Here is a 17,181-nt window from a genome sequence, read left to right as displayed (position 1 = left end):
TGGCAAGAGATTGGTGACAAAGAGCAGTTGATGTGACAGAGGTCAAAGCAGAAACAAGGAAAGAAAAGGGGGCCAAGGCCATGCTCCAACCTGGAGAACATGCCTCCAGGGGCCCACTTCTTCCAACTTCCTCCAAAAGTCTCCCGAACTCCCCCAAACAGTGCCAGGAGCTGGGCTCAACCCGCCAACACATGACCTATGGGGAACAATCGTATTCAAACTCTAGTAGAGCACAGTACTTCACTCCAGCAGTCGCAGAGTTCTATAACCTAAGTTCTCCAAATCCCATTAATTCCTTCCAAGCAGGCTCCGTCTGTGTTATCTGTGTACTCAGCTTGTGCTATTACTTATCCTTGAATACCCTCCCCACTCGCCGCCAAATACCAATCTTCAAATGTCAACTGGATCTCACCTCCCATATAGAGACAGCTTCCTTGACTTTCCAGCCCACACAGAACGCTTCCTTTTCCAATCTTTGGTAACACTTCTTATCAGCAGTGCACAACCAAACACATAATTAGGGAACAAGAAAAGGCTATGCACACTCATTAGAGCCGTCTTCTCCACTAGATGGGAGATGGTAGGACACTGGGCTTATTCATATTCATTTGGTTCTTTCAACATTAAGAACACAGTGGTAAGTACTAAATAATATGGAGATTGCCTATTGTTATACCCACTAACAATACAGGATTTTCCATTTGGTATGTGTACAGCTCAGTGTGTGTGTGTGTGTGTGTGTGTGTGTGTGTGTGTGTGTGTGTGTTGGTATGTACGTGTGTGGAGGTGCACCTGTGTGTATATGCACATGTGTGTAGGGATGCACATGTGCCACACATTGACAACACAGAATTTTAAAATAGCTGTTTTTCTCTTTGTCTAGGTCTTCTATCAATACATTTACATTAAAATGCACTGATTAGGCAGGCAGTGTGGCTCAACAGGAAGGACAACTGTCCCCCAAGCCTGACAACCTGAGTTTGGTTCCTAGGACTCACATGGTAGAAAGAGAGAATGCACCCATGCAAATTGTCCTTTGCCCTCTACATGTGTGCATGTAAGCTGCTCAACATACACAAAATTGAAATGCAGTAAAAAGTTACACAACACACTGATAACAAAACTCAAGAAAGAAAAGACAAAAAGAAAAAAAAGAAAGCAACCTAATAAAAGTGGGCTTAAGGTGAACCAGCATGATGGGAAGCATATGCACAATAAAACACGACAAGATGTACGATGTCACTCACATGTCAGGAAAATGGCGATCCACGCTACAGTAACACAGCAATACATAGCTATTATAACGTCAAAAGTAAAAACTCTCTCACTCTCTCAAGTCTTGGCAAGGATGCAAAGGACTAGGCATTTTATGTACTGTTGGTTGGAACATAAAATGTTAAAAACCATTTTGGAAAACAATTTGATCTCTTTTCTTTAAAAATTAAAAGATTTGATCTCTTTTCTTTAAAAAAAATCAATTTGATCTTTTTTAAAAATTAAAGTTGTACCTATCTTCTAATGCATCCACATCAGGATTTGCATGTCAACATTTAAACCGCCCTAATGGGTAACAAATTAAACTGGCAACAGCAGAAATGATCAGAAAGAGGTAAATAGATAAACAGAATGTGGTTCAGCCACAAATGGAATATTAGTCAGTAGTAAAAAGAAGTGAGTCTTAATGCATGCACACTTGGATTTCAAACACATTGTAAGTAAAACCAGCCAGGAGCAAAAGACTACATGAGCTATTATTCTGTTTATATGCTAATCTAGGGGAATAATCCCCAGTGGTACAGCAGCAGCACTAATATCTCAGGGGTAGCCAACATCGGTCTAATTGGACTTGAGATTCATGCAGCAGGAGGGTCTGGTACTGTAAGCCTGGCCAGGAACCCAGGGCTGGAAAGTCACAGACCCTGGAGAACACTGTATTACTGCCATTTTCCTAAGTAACTGTAGTTCCAAAACTGTAGACTAAATATTTATCCTTCCCCTCTTGGGTGAATGTCATTATCACCACCCACCAAGTAAGCTTCCTTTTGCAGCACACAAGGGCACTAGAGATTCACAACTGGTCAAAATACAGAAAATGAGCAGCCATGGGGTGCTCAGTCCCAAATGGCACATTACAACCCACGACCTAAGGCTCAGAGGACATTGCAGAAGAGGGGGTGGAAAGACTGTAAGAGACAAGTCCAGGATGCCCACTGTGAGGGAGCATCATTTAGACATGACAAGGTTGCTGTGTCCATGAAATCTCAACAGTATGGCTGTGTCAACAAGACCCACACGATCTCTTGCTGTGTCAACACTAATGAGGGAAAACAAGGTTTCACCCACTGTGGCTAAGAGAAGAAGAATCCATTTTCTCCAGGGACAAATTCCTCGATAAGTCATCCAGACCCAAGAGGTCAGCACTAAACACATGTACACAGAGGCAAAACTAAATGGACTTAGTACATTGTGTATGCATGTGTGTGTTTAGCAACCATAATTACCAAGGACATTATGAACTTGAGGGAGTTGGGCAGACAGGAGGAGTTGGAACAGAGAGAGGAAGGACTGGAAATATTGTAAATACAGTATACTCATATAAGAATTCTAAAAAAAAACAATAAAATAAATACAAGGAGAGGACACATTTAGGGTTACTCGGGCTTGGAAGGGTTACTGAGGGAAGCGGTTGCTGATGAAAGGGGCCACAGAAGGGGACTTGAGTGTATTATGCAACTGTTGATAAATTACTGCACACTCAGCAAAACACTAAGCACTCCATATCCAAAGAAGAATTTTGCCATTTGATACTTTTTTTAAGTAACCTCAAAATAAAGTCCAAGAGCATATGTTACCAATTAGCTTGGAAAACATCATTACCAATTACTCTTTTGTGTGAAATGTAAAAAACAAAACCACATTCTTTATTATTTTGTGAACATCTCTAAAATGTGCTGATAGACGCTACAATTTTTTTAGCTAAACTCAATAGAATTCACAGTGTCATTTGATGATAATTTCCCAAATATGTAGTCATCACCAATATCTACCTAGTGAGTTTATACATACGCTTGCCCCAAGTCCCTCCACTAGTGAGTTCAGCCCTCCAGCTTCACATCCAGCAGGAATTCTGGAAATGGCTAGACTGGGTCATGGCTCTTCTGAGGCTGACATCACAGCTACATTCCTAGGTAGAGGACATGATATAATGAGGCTCCTCCCATAGCATGAAGGAGATTGGGTCATCACTTTGAATAAAATGGCTGGGAGGGAGACACTGTGACTGGTGACATGTGCACTGATCCTTAGTGAATGACCAAAAAGAGAAAACCCAAATCTGGAGGCAGAGGTATTTTAGCAGCGGGACCTGTACACAAACAGTAGGATTTAGACCCTTGGAGCCACAGAGAGTTCAGAGTAGGCAAGGGACAAGAAAGAAACAAATACTAAATCCAACAGTTGGGGGCTGAGAACTAAGCCCCTCAATTATTTTGCTTTATGCTTCTTTGAATGAGAAGGCAGCAGAGGGCATTGGCCACACAATCTGATTTACATCTTTAAAACCTCCATCAGGCTGCTTATTTCTTCAGGACATTCACCTTTCTTCTCTTTCAACTATCAGCTTCTCCATTTACCTTAGTTGGGTGGCATTAGGCTAATCATGTGTCCTGTCCCTGTTTTAGTATTTGTAAAATGGGTAATACCAGCTGTCAGCAGCTGCCAGAACATATGTTCCATCTAGAAGTTAAACATTCTATGACTGAGGCCCATCACAGTCCACTTCCCAGCCTCACCTTCCCTAGACACGGCCCTCCCACCTTTTTAATCTCAGCCAAGCCTACTGTACCTGTGAAACCACACCCTGACTCTGCTCCTACTGCTTCTTTCTACTGTTAGCTCTTCTCCCCATTCCTTTCTTCTTTGTCATCCAAACAGATGTCTTTGAAGACATTAGAGTTTCTGGTATGCTCATGCATCCCGTAGTCCTCCTCTCTTTGAAGACATTAGAGTTTCTGGTATGCTCATGCATCCCGTAGTCCTCCTCTCTTTGAAGATATTAGAGTTTCTGGTATGCTCATACATCCTGTATTTCTCTTTATTGCTCATCCTTTGACCAATCATGACCTGATTCCCGATTCCACCACTTTATCAAATCCCTCCTCAAAACTAACCAGCACTCCTGTCACCAGCTCATATTCCTGGACCTGTAGACCCTATTGCCAGACTATAGTGCCACCATCTCCTCTGGGAAGAGAGGGTCAATTCAACAGAGGGACATAGGACAGGATTCTACCACAGCTTGAAACTAACTACTGTGTATGGTTGTGGAAAACATGTAATTTCTTTGGGCATTTACTTTGGGATCTTTGGGATCTATAAATCTATGTGGCTAGATTTATAACCTTAAAAGCCCTTTTACTTTGTCAAGTCCAAGGTTTACAATTAATCTTAGCTTTGGCATCCATGTTTCAGTTCTATGTTTATTTTTCTAAATAATTTCCATTTCGTTCGTTTGTTAGGATATGTTGCTTGTGTTATGGGTCCATTTCTCCACGTTCTTAACCAAATGCATCCATCATAACCTTCTCAACAGATATTCAACACTGCTATCCATACAGGCAGTCTGCAATCAGAGGGAACACTGGTATTTAAAACTCGGGTAACCAAGTTCGGTCCTCCTCAAAGAGATGGTGATTTCAGGACGAGGACAGGAAATATAAGATGGACAAAAGCAAACTGCTCAAAGAAAATGGAGTCATGACAAAGGGACATAGACAATCTGAACTACCACACAGGCTAGAATCCGTGGCACAAAGTGATATACAATGCTGCCATGTAAATATAAAAAGAAAATAAATATGCAAAGTTTCATGAAGAATGGGTTGTTTTGATGCCTTCAAAGGATTTCCGTAAAAACAGACCTAGTTATAAAAGGATAGGAGCAACTTTAGTTGACAGTATTAAGTGAATAGTAGCAAGAACAGTCCATATGCCCTCGTCAAATGCAATGGGAAGAGTGAAGAATTACTTGTGCATCCCCTGGATCTAACCACAATGAAACTGCTGAAGAAAACACTCCAGGACACTGGCATGGGCAGGAATTGTTTGTGGGAAATACTCTAACAAAGCAAAACTAAACAAACAAGCTTGCATCAATTTAAAAACGCTTTCACTTGGTAAAGAAACTTTCATTGAGGTGAAGAAACAGCCTATAGAACGTGAGGGAAATTTTGCTAATTCATTTCTGACAAGGGTTAATATCCAGAACATGTAAGGACATCTAAAACATTTAAAGTAAGCAATAAAGTGATGTAATTACAATCTCAAAAATAAAAGAAAAAAGAACCCTAACGAATAGATTCAAGAAAACATTTCTCAAAGGAGGACATTAAGTGGCAAAGAGGTATATGAAAAAATATTAAGTAACACTAGAAAAGCACACATCAAAATCATCATGTAAGAATGCCTATTATCAGAAACTATTGGCAAGGATGGAGGGAAGTAGACCCTTGAATGCTACAGTCATCACAGAAAGGACTATTGGGTTTAAAAACAAACAAACAAAAGTTGCCATAGGATCCAGTAACACCAATCCTGGAAATACACTAAGGAAATAAATCAATATGTTGAAGAGACATATTCCCATGTTCATTTGAGCCTTGTTCATGACACACAAGAAAAGGAGATAGTTTATGTGTTCATCAACTCAATAGAAGTGTTGATAAAGAAAATATAGAATGTATACATGATGCAATAGTACTCTGTTACAAAAAGCACGAACACTGTCAGTCATTGGGACGACATAGATGGAGATCATTATGCTAAGTGAAATAAGCCAGCCTCAGAAAGGCCATTGTCAAAGGAGCTCACTCCGAGGTGGAACCTAAGAGCTGTTGTCATAGAGACTGAGAATAGGCTGTTGATTACCAGAGGTTGGAGAGTACAGGTGAAGACGGGGAGATTGGCCATCAGGTTCTACCTTGAAGATCCATATCTGAGTAAGAAATTCCTGTGTGCTCCTGCACAGCAGGCACAGCGTGCCTGGCTACCATAATAACTGTGTACTGCACATATCAGAAACCTAGGAGGAAGATATTTAGATGCTTTGCCATAGAGAAGTGATATTCAAGTACATAGATATGGTTTACTCTGATTATTCAACAGACATGACTCAAACTACATGCCTACAAAATTAATAAGCACAATTTTTAAAAAGGTCATACAGTCTAGAAAAGACTGAGGAACTATCCCAAACCAAAAGAGAAAAAGAGATATGGCCAGTTAGCATAGCAGTAAACTCTGAACTGGGTCCTTTTCCTGAAAGAGTCATTATTGGGGCAAATGGCAAAAGCATAATAAGATCTGCTGATAGATGCCAGCAATTTATCAATAACCATTTCTTAGTTTTGATGGTAGTACTGCAGTTGTTATTTACAGGTGTTCTTTATGACAGACTTCTTGTGTACATTTTTATATAATTCTGAAACTAAATTTGTATACAAAATTACAAGCTTGGAGATGGATGAATCAGTAAAATATGTGCTGTGCAAGCATTAGGAACTGAGTCTGATCCATAGAACTCATGTTAAAAAATAAAAATTAGAAAGCTAAGCATGGTGGCATTAGTTTGTAATCCCAGAACCTGGGAGATAGAGAGAGTGGATTCCTGGAGCTTGCTGCTTTGTGTGTCTACTCTAATATGTGAGTCCTCAGGCACTGAAAGACTGACTCAAAAAACAAGGTTGACAGTGCTTCAGGAATGACATGCTTGGTTGACCTCTGGCATCTACATGCTTGCATGAAGACATGCTATTGTATAACATCCTCCTCAGAGACTGAAACATTCCACCTGCAGGGAATCTTCCTAAGCAGGAAGGTAAACAACTCAAAATAGCTTCAGGAAGTTCCTGAAACTGACCATATCTACTAGACCCCTCCCTGTCAGAGTAATCAATAAAAGCTGAGAGAAGCCCAGCTGCAAAGACTTTGAGACAGACCAGCTGCCTGGAAGAAGCAGAAACAGCTAAGCTTCCTGGAAGAGGTTTAGACCAACTAAGGCACTTGGAAAAGATGCTCTCTGTTCTGTGGAGCTGCCTGCAGAGCGTGCAGTGTGTTCCAGGTTCCTAGCTCTGTGAGCTGTCTCACCCGTCCTGGGGTGGGCTTGGGTGATAGAGCTGCCTTTGAGTCCTCTCTGCTGTTAGGAGCCCCAGTAAAACTCATGGTTCACTGTTGTGGGGTAATCTTTTTGTACACTGTGAAGATGTGTCTTTGCCAACGCATCTTCTGGTTGGTTTAATAAAGAGATGAATGGCCAATAGCTAGGCAGGAGAGGATAGGTGGGATTTCCAGGAAGAGAGAGGAAGAGGAGATGAATCTAAGTGAGCAGGAATGCCAGTGAGAGGACCAAGTTGGACATTCAGAACGGAAGAGAGGTAAAAAAGCCATGTGGCAAAATATAGAATAATAGAAGCAGATTAATGTAAGCTATAAGAGCTAGTTGGGGACAAGCCTAAGCAAAAGGCCATGCTTTCATAATTAATAAGAAGTCTCTGTGTGATTATTTGCAAACTGATGGTTCCACGAAGGAAAGTCTGACTGCAGTTCACCAAGTTCAAAGGATATCTGTACTTTGGTCTGTCATGGGATTGCTGTCTGGGGTGAGTAGATGTGTGTGTTGTGTCTCTTCAGAAAACATTTTGCCACACAACACATGCCTACACACAAGATAGTTTCCTACATTGGTGTTTCTGTAATATTTCAAATCTGCCCTCTCCTTTCCATTATGGTGAGAGACAAGTTCCTAGTCTTCCACACAGTTGTGATTGTATCTTTACAAGCACTTCATGCTTCAGCCCAAGGAAGGTCATCCATGTGCACTACAGTGCCCCCTACTTCCCTATTCCTGCCTCAGCATTTAGAACACTTTTCCTTATCTACCACATTGGGCAGCAATTTCTTAGTCTGACTTTCAAGTTCAACTCTGCTCTGATTCCAAATAACCTGTGTCTGGCTGCTTCTCCCCACCCACCCATCCTCACCAGCAGCACAGCTGGGGTTTTGCTCAGTTCTGCACCAGGTAATAGTCACCTCTTACAAACTTTCTAAGACTAGGTGAAAAATACATACTGTGACCAGCTCCCTTAACTCCTCATTTTCCACACTGTCTTCCTGTGTCAGAATACCTGGTCAGCTCTGCCCCTTACAAACTGCAATTGTTTTAGAGATTTGTCTCAATAACGACTAACACATGAGGTTAAGCCACACACCACGTGGTCATGATCGTCCTTATCAGTGGTCAAGTTAAGTCATGACCCAAGACACAAGTCCAGATAGTGGTTATCTCACACATGCTCCCTGAAGCGTGGACTTTTTAATAGTTCCAATTATTGTCCAATTAATAGTTCCAACTACATACAAAATGCCTACCTCTTTTCAACATAGAATTCTGGGCTTTGGCCATACCATTAACAATCCTAAATCTAGAGGCTTCTAGAATATCACTTAAGTAACGAATATCTATTTGTAAATACATGTTGACTTCACAAAGAACAAAATAAAATTCTTAAAACTAAAGTGAAATTCACAAATTTCAAACCAGAAACACTAAAGTTTAGAATAAAGGTGCATCTCTTGAGAACACTGTCCAGTGAGTATACATGTCCCTCCCCCCCTTGGTTTTCATTAATAATTTTTGGATACAATCATCCAAGATAATATGTATATTTAAGCATAATTAAGAAGTCTATTATTTTCTATATCTGAGTTTAGCAAAGAAAAGAAAAATGATGAATTACTTAGTAGCAGGTTTGAAATTTTATTGCCAAATGAGCAATAGGAAACTAAAAGCAACAACCAAAAGCCAGAAAGGTTATTATTCTGGAGGCAAAATATAATGGCATCAAAGCATTGAAGGAAGTTGAGTGTTACCCTGAAATTGTCGTAGCGATATAACATCTGCTATCACTTTGTCACGCAAGGACAGGAAAGGTTGGGCACACCCAGAATTTCAATAAGCAAAATGCTTGAATCTATAAATGATAAATCTCTAGGTCCTGGATCCAGCAGACTGCAAGGATGAAAACAACCTTAAGGTGAAATTGTTCAATTTATCTAACTGTAACTATAGATTTTAGTTCAATATTCATATTTAAGTATGAAGCACTTAATAAAGCATTTTTAGGGGATAAAAGGTGGATGTGCTGGAATTTAAACCTGAGACATTTCTGATGTGAGAAGCAAGATTTAACAGAAATACACTGTCATTGCCACAGTGGTTTGTATATTATAAAGCACTTGGGGCTTTTTTGTTGTTATTTGGTTGGTTTGGGTTTTTTCCCAATAAAATGATCACAAATTTCTCCAGAAATCATGTAAGTTAATGAAAGTAAGTGAACTTTCAGGAGAAACAAGTCTCATTTTAAAGTCATTTTAAAGCATCACTTAGAGGACTCGCCCTGAGAAATTATAGATCTGTTAGCCATTTTGAAGTCAAAACATTATGTGACAAGTAATCAAAAGAACATTGCCCCTTTTCATCCCAATGTCCCAGGAAGTCCACGTGGCTTCCATAGCCAGCATGACACTCACACACACAGCATGCCTGCACCAAATCCTCTGTTTCTGTAGTACACAGCCTGGAAACCTATCGACATCTCCGAAGCTTAGCTGAAAGTTTACTGATAGGGAAAACTTTGTCACAAACTTCTGAAACTTTTATGTCACCTACAGAAATAGAATTAAAAAAAAAAACCTCAAGGATAATTGACAAATAAAAACATTTACCTGTGACTTACTAAATTTTTCTCTTCTGTCTGAAAAAAATGTCTGAATTATGGTAAGCACTTAATTGGCTCTATTGGAACCTGCCAGTCTATGCCCTTTGAAACAGTGGACTTTACATTCAAAACTCTAAGTCATTGTTAGCACTGTATTATGAGACTATCACAGTGACTATGGTCATTGCCATAAACAGCCAGTGTTGTGTTAGCAGAAGGCCACTTGTGCCAGGAATATTGCAAATAGAAAGAACAAAAATTCATAGCAGATGTCAGATTTTATGAAAGAAAATGTTGGGCTAATAAAAGGGACCAAAGGTGCCTCAACTTCTCAGTGAGAGGTCACCCCCACCTCTCATTTCACCCAGATAATGATAAATTGCTAGAGCCGTGTGTGTGTGTGTGTGTGTGTGTGTGTGCGTGTCTGTGTGTCTGTGTGTCTGTGTGTGCGTGTCTGTGTGTCTGTGTGTGTGTCTGTGTGTGTGTCTGTGTGCGTGTCACGTGCATGCATGAAACACAATTATTTGTGATCAGGTTAACAGTTGTTTTAAGGGACACTTTTTTTTTTTTTTGGTCCTCCAAAGGGATTCTCAGTCATCTTACCGGCAGACTTCACAGAGAATCAAGCTTTACTCCCTCACTTTAAAAAGAAGACACTGAGGCACCAGAGGTTCTGACTCACCCCAGGTCACAGTCTTGTTTGCACTAACCCTGACAGGGAAACTCTAACCCACATGACCCAACTAGGTCCAGTGTCCACCCTAAGGCTTTACATTTAGCTTTGTCATAATTTACTTTACAACTTGGAACTCAGCTCTTCACTGGGAATGATTAACAGAGGTGACTTTCGTCACTTCTCCCACAGAATGCCCACACAGCGAAGAAAGACAACACGTACACCATGGCCATTACTCTTTTCTGTCAGCCTAAACAACAGTCATTTCTCTTACTTGAATAGGATGCTGTTTCCAAACTACTCAGTAGGCTAATGAAAATTAAATCCCCTATCATTTATCCCCTATTATATCTCTATCAATTGCCAAAACGTGGAGAATAGGACAGACCGGCAGTGATCAACTTCTATGCTGAAAACACCTTTCATTCTGAACAAGGAGCAAGGGTAGCAGCATCCAGGAAGCTGAAGAAAGAGAGTCTAAGGCTAGCTTAGATAGAACATGTGTCTCAAAACGAAAACCTTATCAAAGGTCCAAAAATAATTTCTAAAAATACCTGTGTTTATGTGTTATAGCAAAATTAAATTATAAGCGGAAGCAGATATTTAGCTCATTTGAAAACAATTACATATTAATATAAACATAAGTTTATGAAAAATAACTATTTCTCCAAATGAAAAATTTTGGTGAAGAATTGGCCATTTTTTTCCTGTCAAGTCTATTATCTTCCTTTAATATAGGAGCCAGATTCTCATATCAACTCCTGCATTCAACATATACTAATAGAGTCTGTCCCATGAATATGGGAAAAAATGTAGCCTCACATGGACTTCCTAGAAATGGGAAGAATGCTATAAAGGTCCGCTCAGATCATTACAGGCATGGTTCTTTGGGACCATAGTGAGAACTGACAGTGAGTACTCATTTGGATATGGTGAATGGTTGACAGTTACAACATGGAATCTGAACAAATCCCAAGCTACTCAGACATCATTGCATGAAAATCCATTTGTCCACCTTCCACTCTGAGAAGATCTTTTACCCACTCATGATTTATGACTTCATAAACCTCCTTGGAGAGGTCTTGGAATCCCCCAGATCACAGTTTGAAACCTTTAAAATAGGTTTTACCCAGAGAGGAGGGATGTTGCTGAGACCACCAGCATTCCACATAGCCTTTAAAATAGGTTTTACCCAGAGGAGAGGTGTTGCTCAGACTACCAGCATTCCACATAGCCTTGGCGCTTCACAGTCATCAATCTTTATTTACCCAACCTTTTTTGAAATGGGATATTATCATTGCAAGTGGAAAAAACTGGGAAAAACCAATTTTGTCTAAAAAGATACAAAGAAAGAGACCAATGATGAAACATGGATGAGATTACTGTATTGTGTATATCAAAATCTAGAAAACAGCCTATGTACCCTCTGATCCTTGAGACTGTATTCTTGAAATGAGCAAAGCAAATAGGCTTAGGCTACCATCACCAGAGAAAGCTGTAAAGACTTACCAACCTACGGGATGCCAGAGGCACTAAAATTTTCACAATGAAATGTGGGAAGCTTAATCTTAGTTGACACAAAACCACCAGGAAATGCACAAGCAGAAAGAATTCCTGTTACTGTACTATTAGGAGGAGGCAGACACTTTCAATATCCACAAACACAGGCTAGTTGCTCATACCCATGGCATGCCTAAGGATATGGGTCGATGGATAATCAGGAGGAGACTGAGACACAGCACTGGAACATGGCATGCTGTACTATGGAGAACTGCTAGGAATGTATTCTTAATGGAACATTTGCTTCTATAAAAGCAAGAAAAAAATGGTTTGAGCCAGTGATAAGGAAAAGAATTCTCAAGCCAAAAGTTATTGCTTTGTATTTGAAAAAAGAAAAAAAAACAGTAAAAAATATAGGTATATCCTATATTCTGTTAATAGAATGGATTTATTTTCCACAAAATAAAGATTCAGGGAAATGAAGGAAAATACCCACATGTTCCTAGATGCCAAAGGAATAAAATGTAGTTAGAAAAGTTATACTTTATATATTCCACAAAAGGTTCACTTATCACATCCATGTAATAAAACCAGAATTGAAGCAAAGTCCAATGCAAGTGCTCATTGCATAAATAAGAGCCACCCTTACCCTCTAAAACTGCTTCCGTGTTTTCCTGAACATACACCATTCTCCGCAACAAGGAAAACCAAGGCACGTTTACAGTAAATAAAGTGTATCTTCTTGCATAGCTCATAAGTTAAAAATACACCAATTCAAAACTATAGTGATTATATATATATATATATATATATATATATATATATATATATATACATAACATAAGAAAGTAAGATTGCCCACTAAGTGCTTGTAGAAGGCTGAGTCTATAAATGCCTTCATAGTTAAGGAAATAATTTGTTTGGACAGGAAACTACAACTTTCATATAATTAGACTACTTCCCTCACCCACCTCCCCTGAAAAAAGAAACCTTCCTAGAAAATAGCAAGAGAAGGAAGCTTGTAGGTAACAGACTTGGGGTTCTGTTTTATTTTGCACAACTATTGAAGTAATTAATAAAGAATTTTAATATAAAAAGGAAATGGGACCATGAGGATAAGTAATTTAATAGTCTCAGCGAAGCAGCAAACCACAAGGGAAAGGAGTTCTATTCTGATACAGTACAGACAGTAACATTTCCCAAACACTAAAACAGACAACAGAGGCGCACCTATGCATGCTTTTTCCAAGTCAACACAAACATTTCACAAGAGATCTTAAGAATCTTTTGTTCCTCTACTTCAAAAAATAGTCTTATGTCAACATTCCAAAGAGAACAAAAATGACCATCCTTAAACAAAATAAAAGTCAATCTCTTAAATGCAAAAATAAAGATGGGATGTAACAATTTACAAAGCCAGGATTTTCAAAACTAAAATAATAAAAGAAAAGAAAAAGGAAAAAGAAAGAAAAGGAAAAAGGAAGGGAGAGAGGCGAGAAAGGACTCCAAAATAAATCAACTTACTTTGACACATTTTCTGGAATGTACTCTAGGACTGGATATCCATCACTTCTCCTAGATGACAGGTCACCGTGTGGTTTCCATGACTCCACTAATGTATTGACGGGTGGAAAGGAACTCAAGTGTTGGAAAGATTGGTCTCTAGGTGACCGTGATAAAGATATTGTACCTTGAGCACCAATCCGGTAGTGAAAGGACTGTCCACCCGAGTTCACACCAACGATGGCAGACGATGGGATGCTGGCCTCGGGGTAATAGCTCCCATCATCTGGTTCTTGCTTAATCCCCAGTGGGAATGCACTGCCTTCACAGCTACCGTCAAAACCGGGCACAGGTGGTCCTAAAATTCCTGATAGAGAATAATAGTCTTTATCATCCATAAAGGAAAAATATGAGCCATCCATGAATGGAAATGGGTTGACCGCGGGGTTCCCTTTAAAAGAGGCGCCTGAACATGAGTGCTTGGCTGATTCTTGCTTTATTGGTACAGAGAATGGAGAACTGGGGTTGATTTTGCTGTTTCCTCCTAGGCAGGAGCTGCTGAAAGCCCCATCTGGTTCTGGTTTTATGTACTGGACAATGTTGAGCTGGCCAGTCACACCATTGGAGATGGCCTTCTCGACTTCCTCTGTCTTAGGGAAAGGAACGTCATGAGCACCTTTCTCATGGGTGTCTGGACTGGGAACCGCATCCTGGATGGCACTGGCTCCAGCAGCAGCGCCTGAAGTGGTGTAGCTGAAGGCATTGCTGATCGGGCTGCAGATGGACCCCACAGTGCTGGCTGTCGGGCTGGAGAGTGTGGATCTGTTGTTGGTGTTGGAAGGGCTGGAAACGGAGCACCTTGAGTTGTTAAGATTTGCTGGGCTGGACACAGAGGAGCGCAGGGTGACATTATTAGGACTGGAGACCGGAGATTTTACACTGCAGTGACTCGGGGGGCTGGAAATCGGGGATTTCATGCTGCTTAAAGGACTTGAAAGAGGGGAGCCCACGTTGCTAGCATGTGCGGGGCTGTGCGACCGCGAGCCTCGGTTTTCAACATTGGGGGAGCATGTCAGAGGGGTTCCTTGAGTGATGGGGCTGTGCACTGGGAAGCCGCCAAAGCTGGCTGTGGAGGAGGACATGGAGTTGATGCCCGCAGGGCTGCAGACCGAAGACGGCATGTTCAGCGGGCTGCAAACAGAGGGGCTCTTCTCATGACAGATGATTGGGCTCTTAACAATGGCACGCATGACCCCACCATTCACGGAGCCTCCGGAGTCGGGCATGAACGACCTCAAGGGCCTGCTCATACCACTTAACGTGGAGGGCCGATGGCCATTCTCTTTGTAAAACTTCACCAGGTGCTCCATGTTTTGATAAATCTTTGCTGGGCTCATGCTTCCTTGTTGGTTCTGCTGATCGTAGGGGTAGTCGGCATCTCTCACAGAATCCATGTATAAGCCCATGGACTCAGCCACAGTGGCTGAAAGTTCCTTGGATTCCAGCTCGGTTTTAATATCAGATGGTAAAATCCCAGACCGACTACTGTCTTGCTGAAGGCATGGGAGTAGTTCGTGCTTTTCTTTGCTGCTTCCTTGAGTACTGTTGTTTGGAATAGCACCGGAAACACAGCTGACATTGACAATCTCCATGTAGTTGTCCTCATCGGTCCTTTCCGCAGGTCCAAGAGAGGAATGCTCTACCGTCTGAGAAACCTGACTCCAGCGTCCTTCCATATCTAGACCTTCAGGGAGACTGTGGTAGCCTTTGGTTTCCATAGCTAACAAACAAGATTTTTATTAACATGTTAGAGTCAGTACACAGTAGGATGCTGAGGCATTCTAAACTTGCATTTATTGAGCTACAATATATATTCTATTTGATATGAACAATATTTCTAATTGCATTAAAATTTATCTTCTTGGGTGCTAACACAATATATCACACATACAGAATATGGACTATAACTTGTTCAGAGCCGGAAGGACCAAACACAATTTTGCATCTCAATAAAACTTGCCGTAACGTAGCCTTCATAGTTTGTAAGGAACATTCATAAATGTTAACTTACTTGGATATTAATTAATAGTCAATATAATCCTAGGTATTGATGTGATAGTAGAGTAGAAGTGAGGACTAAATGAAGCAGGTGATTGACAAGTCAAAAGCATGGTGACAAATGTCAAATTGAAGACTGACCTGGGCAACCTCTCCTTGGGGTCCACTTCTACGCAGGAGCATGGCTCGTTTCCTTGCTGTTAAGCTCGCTCCCATAATAAAGCTCCTTTATACACTAAAACAAAACAAACAGCTAACTTTATGACTCTAGAGTTTTGGGAAACTTGGTCATACGCAAGCTGCCTTCCATATGACCAAATATATAACCTTATTATAAATGATTATAAACGGAAATGCAATTAAAGTTACAGCTCCCAAACATATGCTTACCAACTGAATAGTCACAGGAAAAAAATTGTTGACTTTCTTATGGTATGTTAGTGGTGAAGATAGTTTAGTGTCAGCTCTGAAGAGGACAAGTTTCTATTAACTGATTGACTTGTAGCACAGACCCGGGAAGTTGCCAGACAGGTCTGCTGCAGCAGGGATTCTTTCTTGTACTTAATACAGGAAGCAGCTCTGACAAGCACCCTGGCCTATCAACACTTCTCTTCAGTCTTCCAACAGCTGGGCATTTTTACTCTCAACCATGAATGGAGGATGCTTATGAAGGGCCCTGATCATGTAAGCATTTATTCAATGATATTTCCCAAGCACTTGTTACACTCTGGGCCTAAGAACAGTCCTGAATCTGTAGTAACAAAAAAAAAAAAAAAAAAAAAATCCCGCCTAGTTTCCATCCTAGAGGAACCCATGAGAGTGTTTTCAATATACATTCATTTCCATCTGCTCTAATCGATAAATTTAGTTCACGAACAGATTATAATAGGCTATATGTTCATAATTATTATATGCTATATATTATATATAACTCAGCACACTATTACAAGCCTTTTTGATATATTATTTAACCTTATGAACCAATTTATACACAAAAAGCAAAAATCTACTCATAAACAATCCAAGTCAGAGACTGAGGCACTGGCCATACAGCTATGTGGAAGAGCTGGAATTTGATCTCAGGCCTCTCTGTTTACCAATGTTTCCCAACCTGGGTCTTAAGGACATTTTCAGGTGGATCATTTTTTTTTGTTGTGGAGGTCTGCCCTATGTACTGGAATGTGTTTCCTAACTACTAGGTACTACTAGAGTACCACTCTCCCCAGCTATGACAACCAAAAAAAAAAAAAAAAAAAAAAAAAAAAATGTCTGCAGATTATCAAATGTCCCTAGGGAGCAAAATCATCCCTGGACAACTGCAGTAAAGAAACAGACCACTGTAAAGACATACATGATAGAAAATTAATTCAGTCTTATCTGTACATCTTAGTATTAAAAATCATGCCTGCATACACTTTCAAATGTCCTGCCAGGTCTGCAGTTCTTCGTATATAAAAAGCCTAGTGCAGTGCTTACATCCTTCTCTGCTTGCCTCTAGCCTTCTCCCTACCCTCTCTTCATTAAAAGAAAAAAAAACCTGGAAATCCTTTGCTATAGAATTTATATTAATGAACATTGCAAAACAATATAATGACTTCACTAAGTAAATTGGTATTACATATCACAAGCCTCTATAATGAAATGTAATGCTCAAATTTCCTGAGTATTACA

The 17,181-nt window shown here is 40.2% G+C and overlaps 1 protein-coding gene across 1 annotated transcript in view; it reads right to left on the bottom strand.

Moving 5' to 3' along the window:
- The window catches only part of Nr3c2 (nuclear receptor subfamily 3 group C member 2), a 332,940-nt gene extending 317,710 nt beyond the window's left edge, over window positions 1-15,230 (bottom strand). The window contains exon 1 of the mRNA XM_059264271.1: window positions 13,474-15,230. Coding sequence (XP_059120254.1) covers window positions 13,474-15,230 — 1,757 coding nt within the window. The remainder of the gene's footprint in view (window positions 1-13,473) is intronic.
- Between the last annotated feature and the right edge of the window lie 1,951 nt (window positions 15,231-17,181).

The sequence above is a fragment of the Peromyscus eremicus genome, chromosome 5 (genome assembly GCF_949786415.1).
Source record: "Peromyscus eremicus chromosome 5, PerEre_H2_v1, whole genome shotgun sequence".
Taxonomy (NCBI): Eukaryota; Metazoa; Chordata; class Mammalia; order Rodentia; family Cricetidae; genus Peromyscus; species Peromyscus eremicus.
Note: the sequence above shows the minus strand (reverse complement) of the source record. Positions and strands in the feature narration are given on the sequence as shown.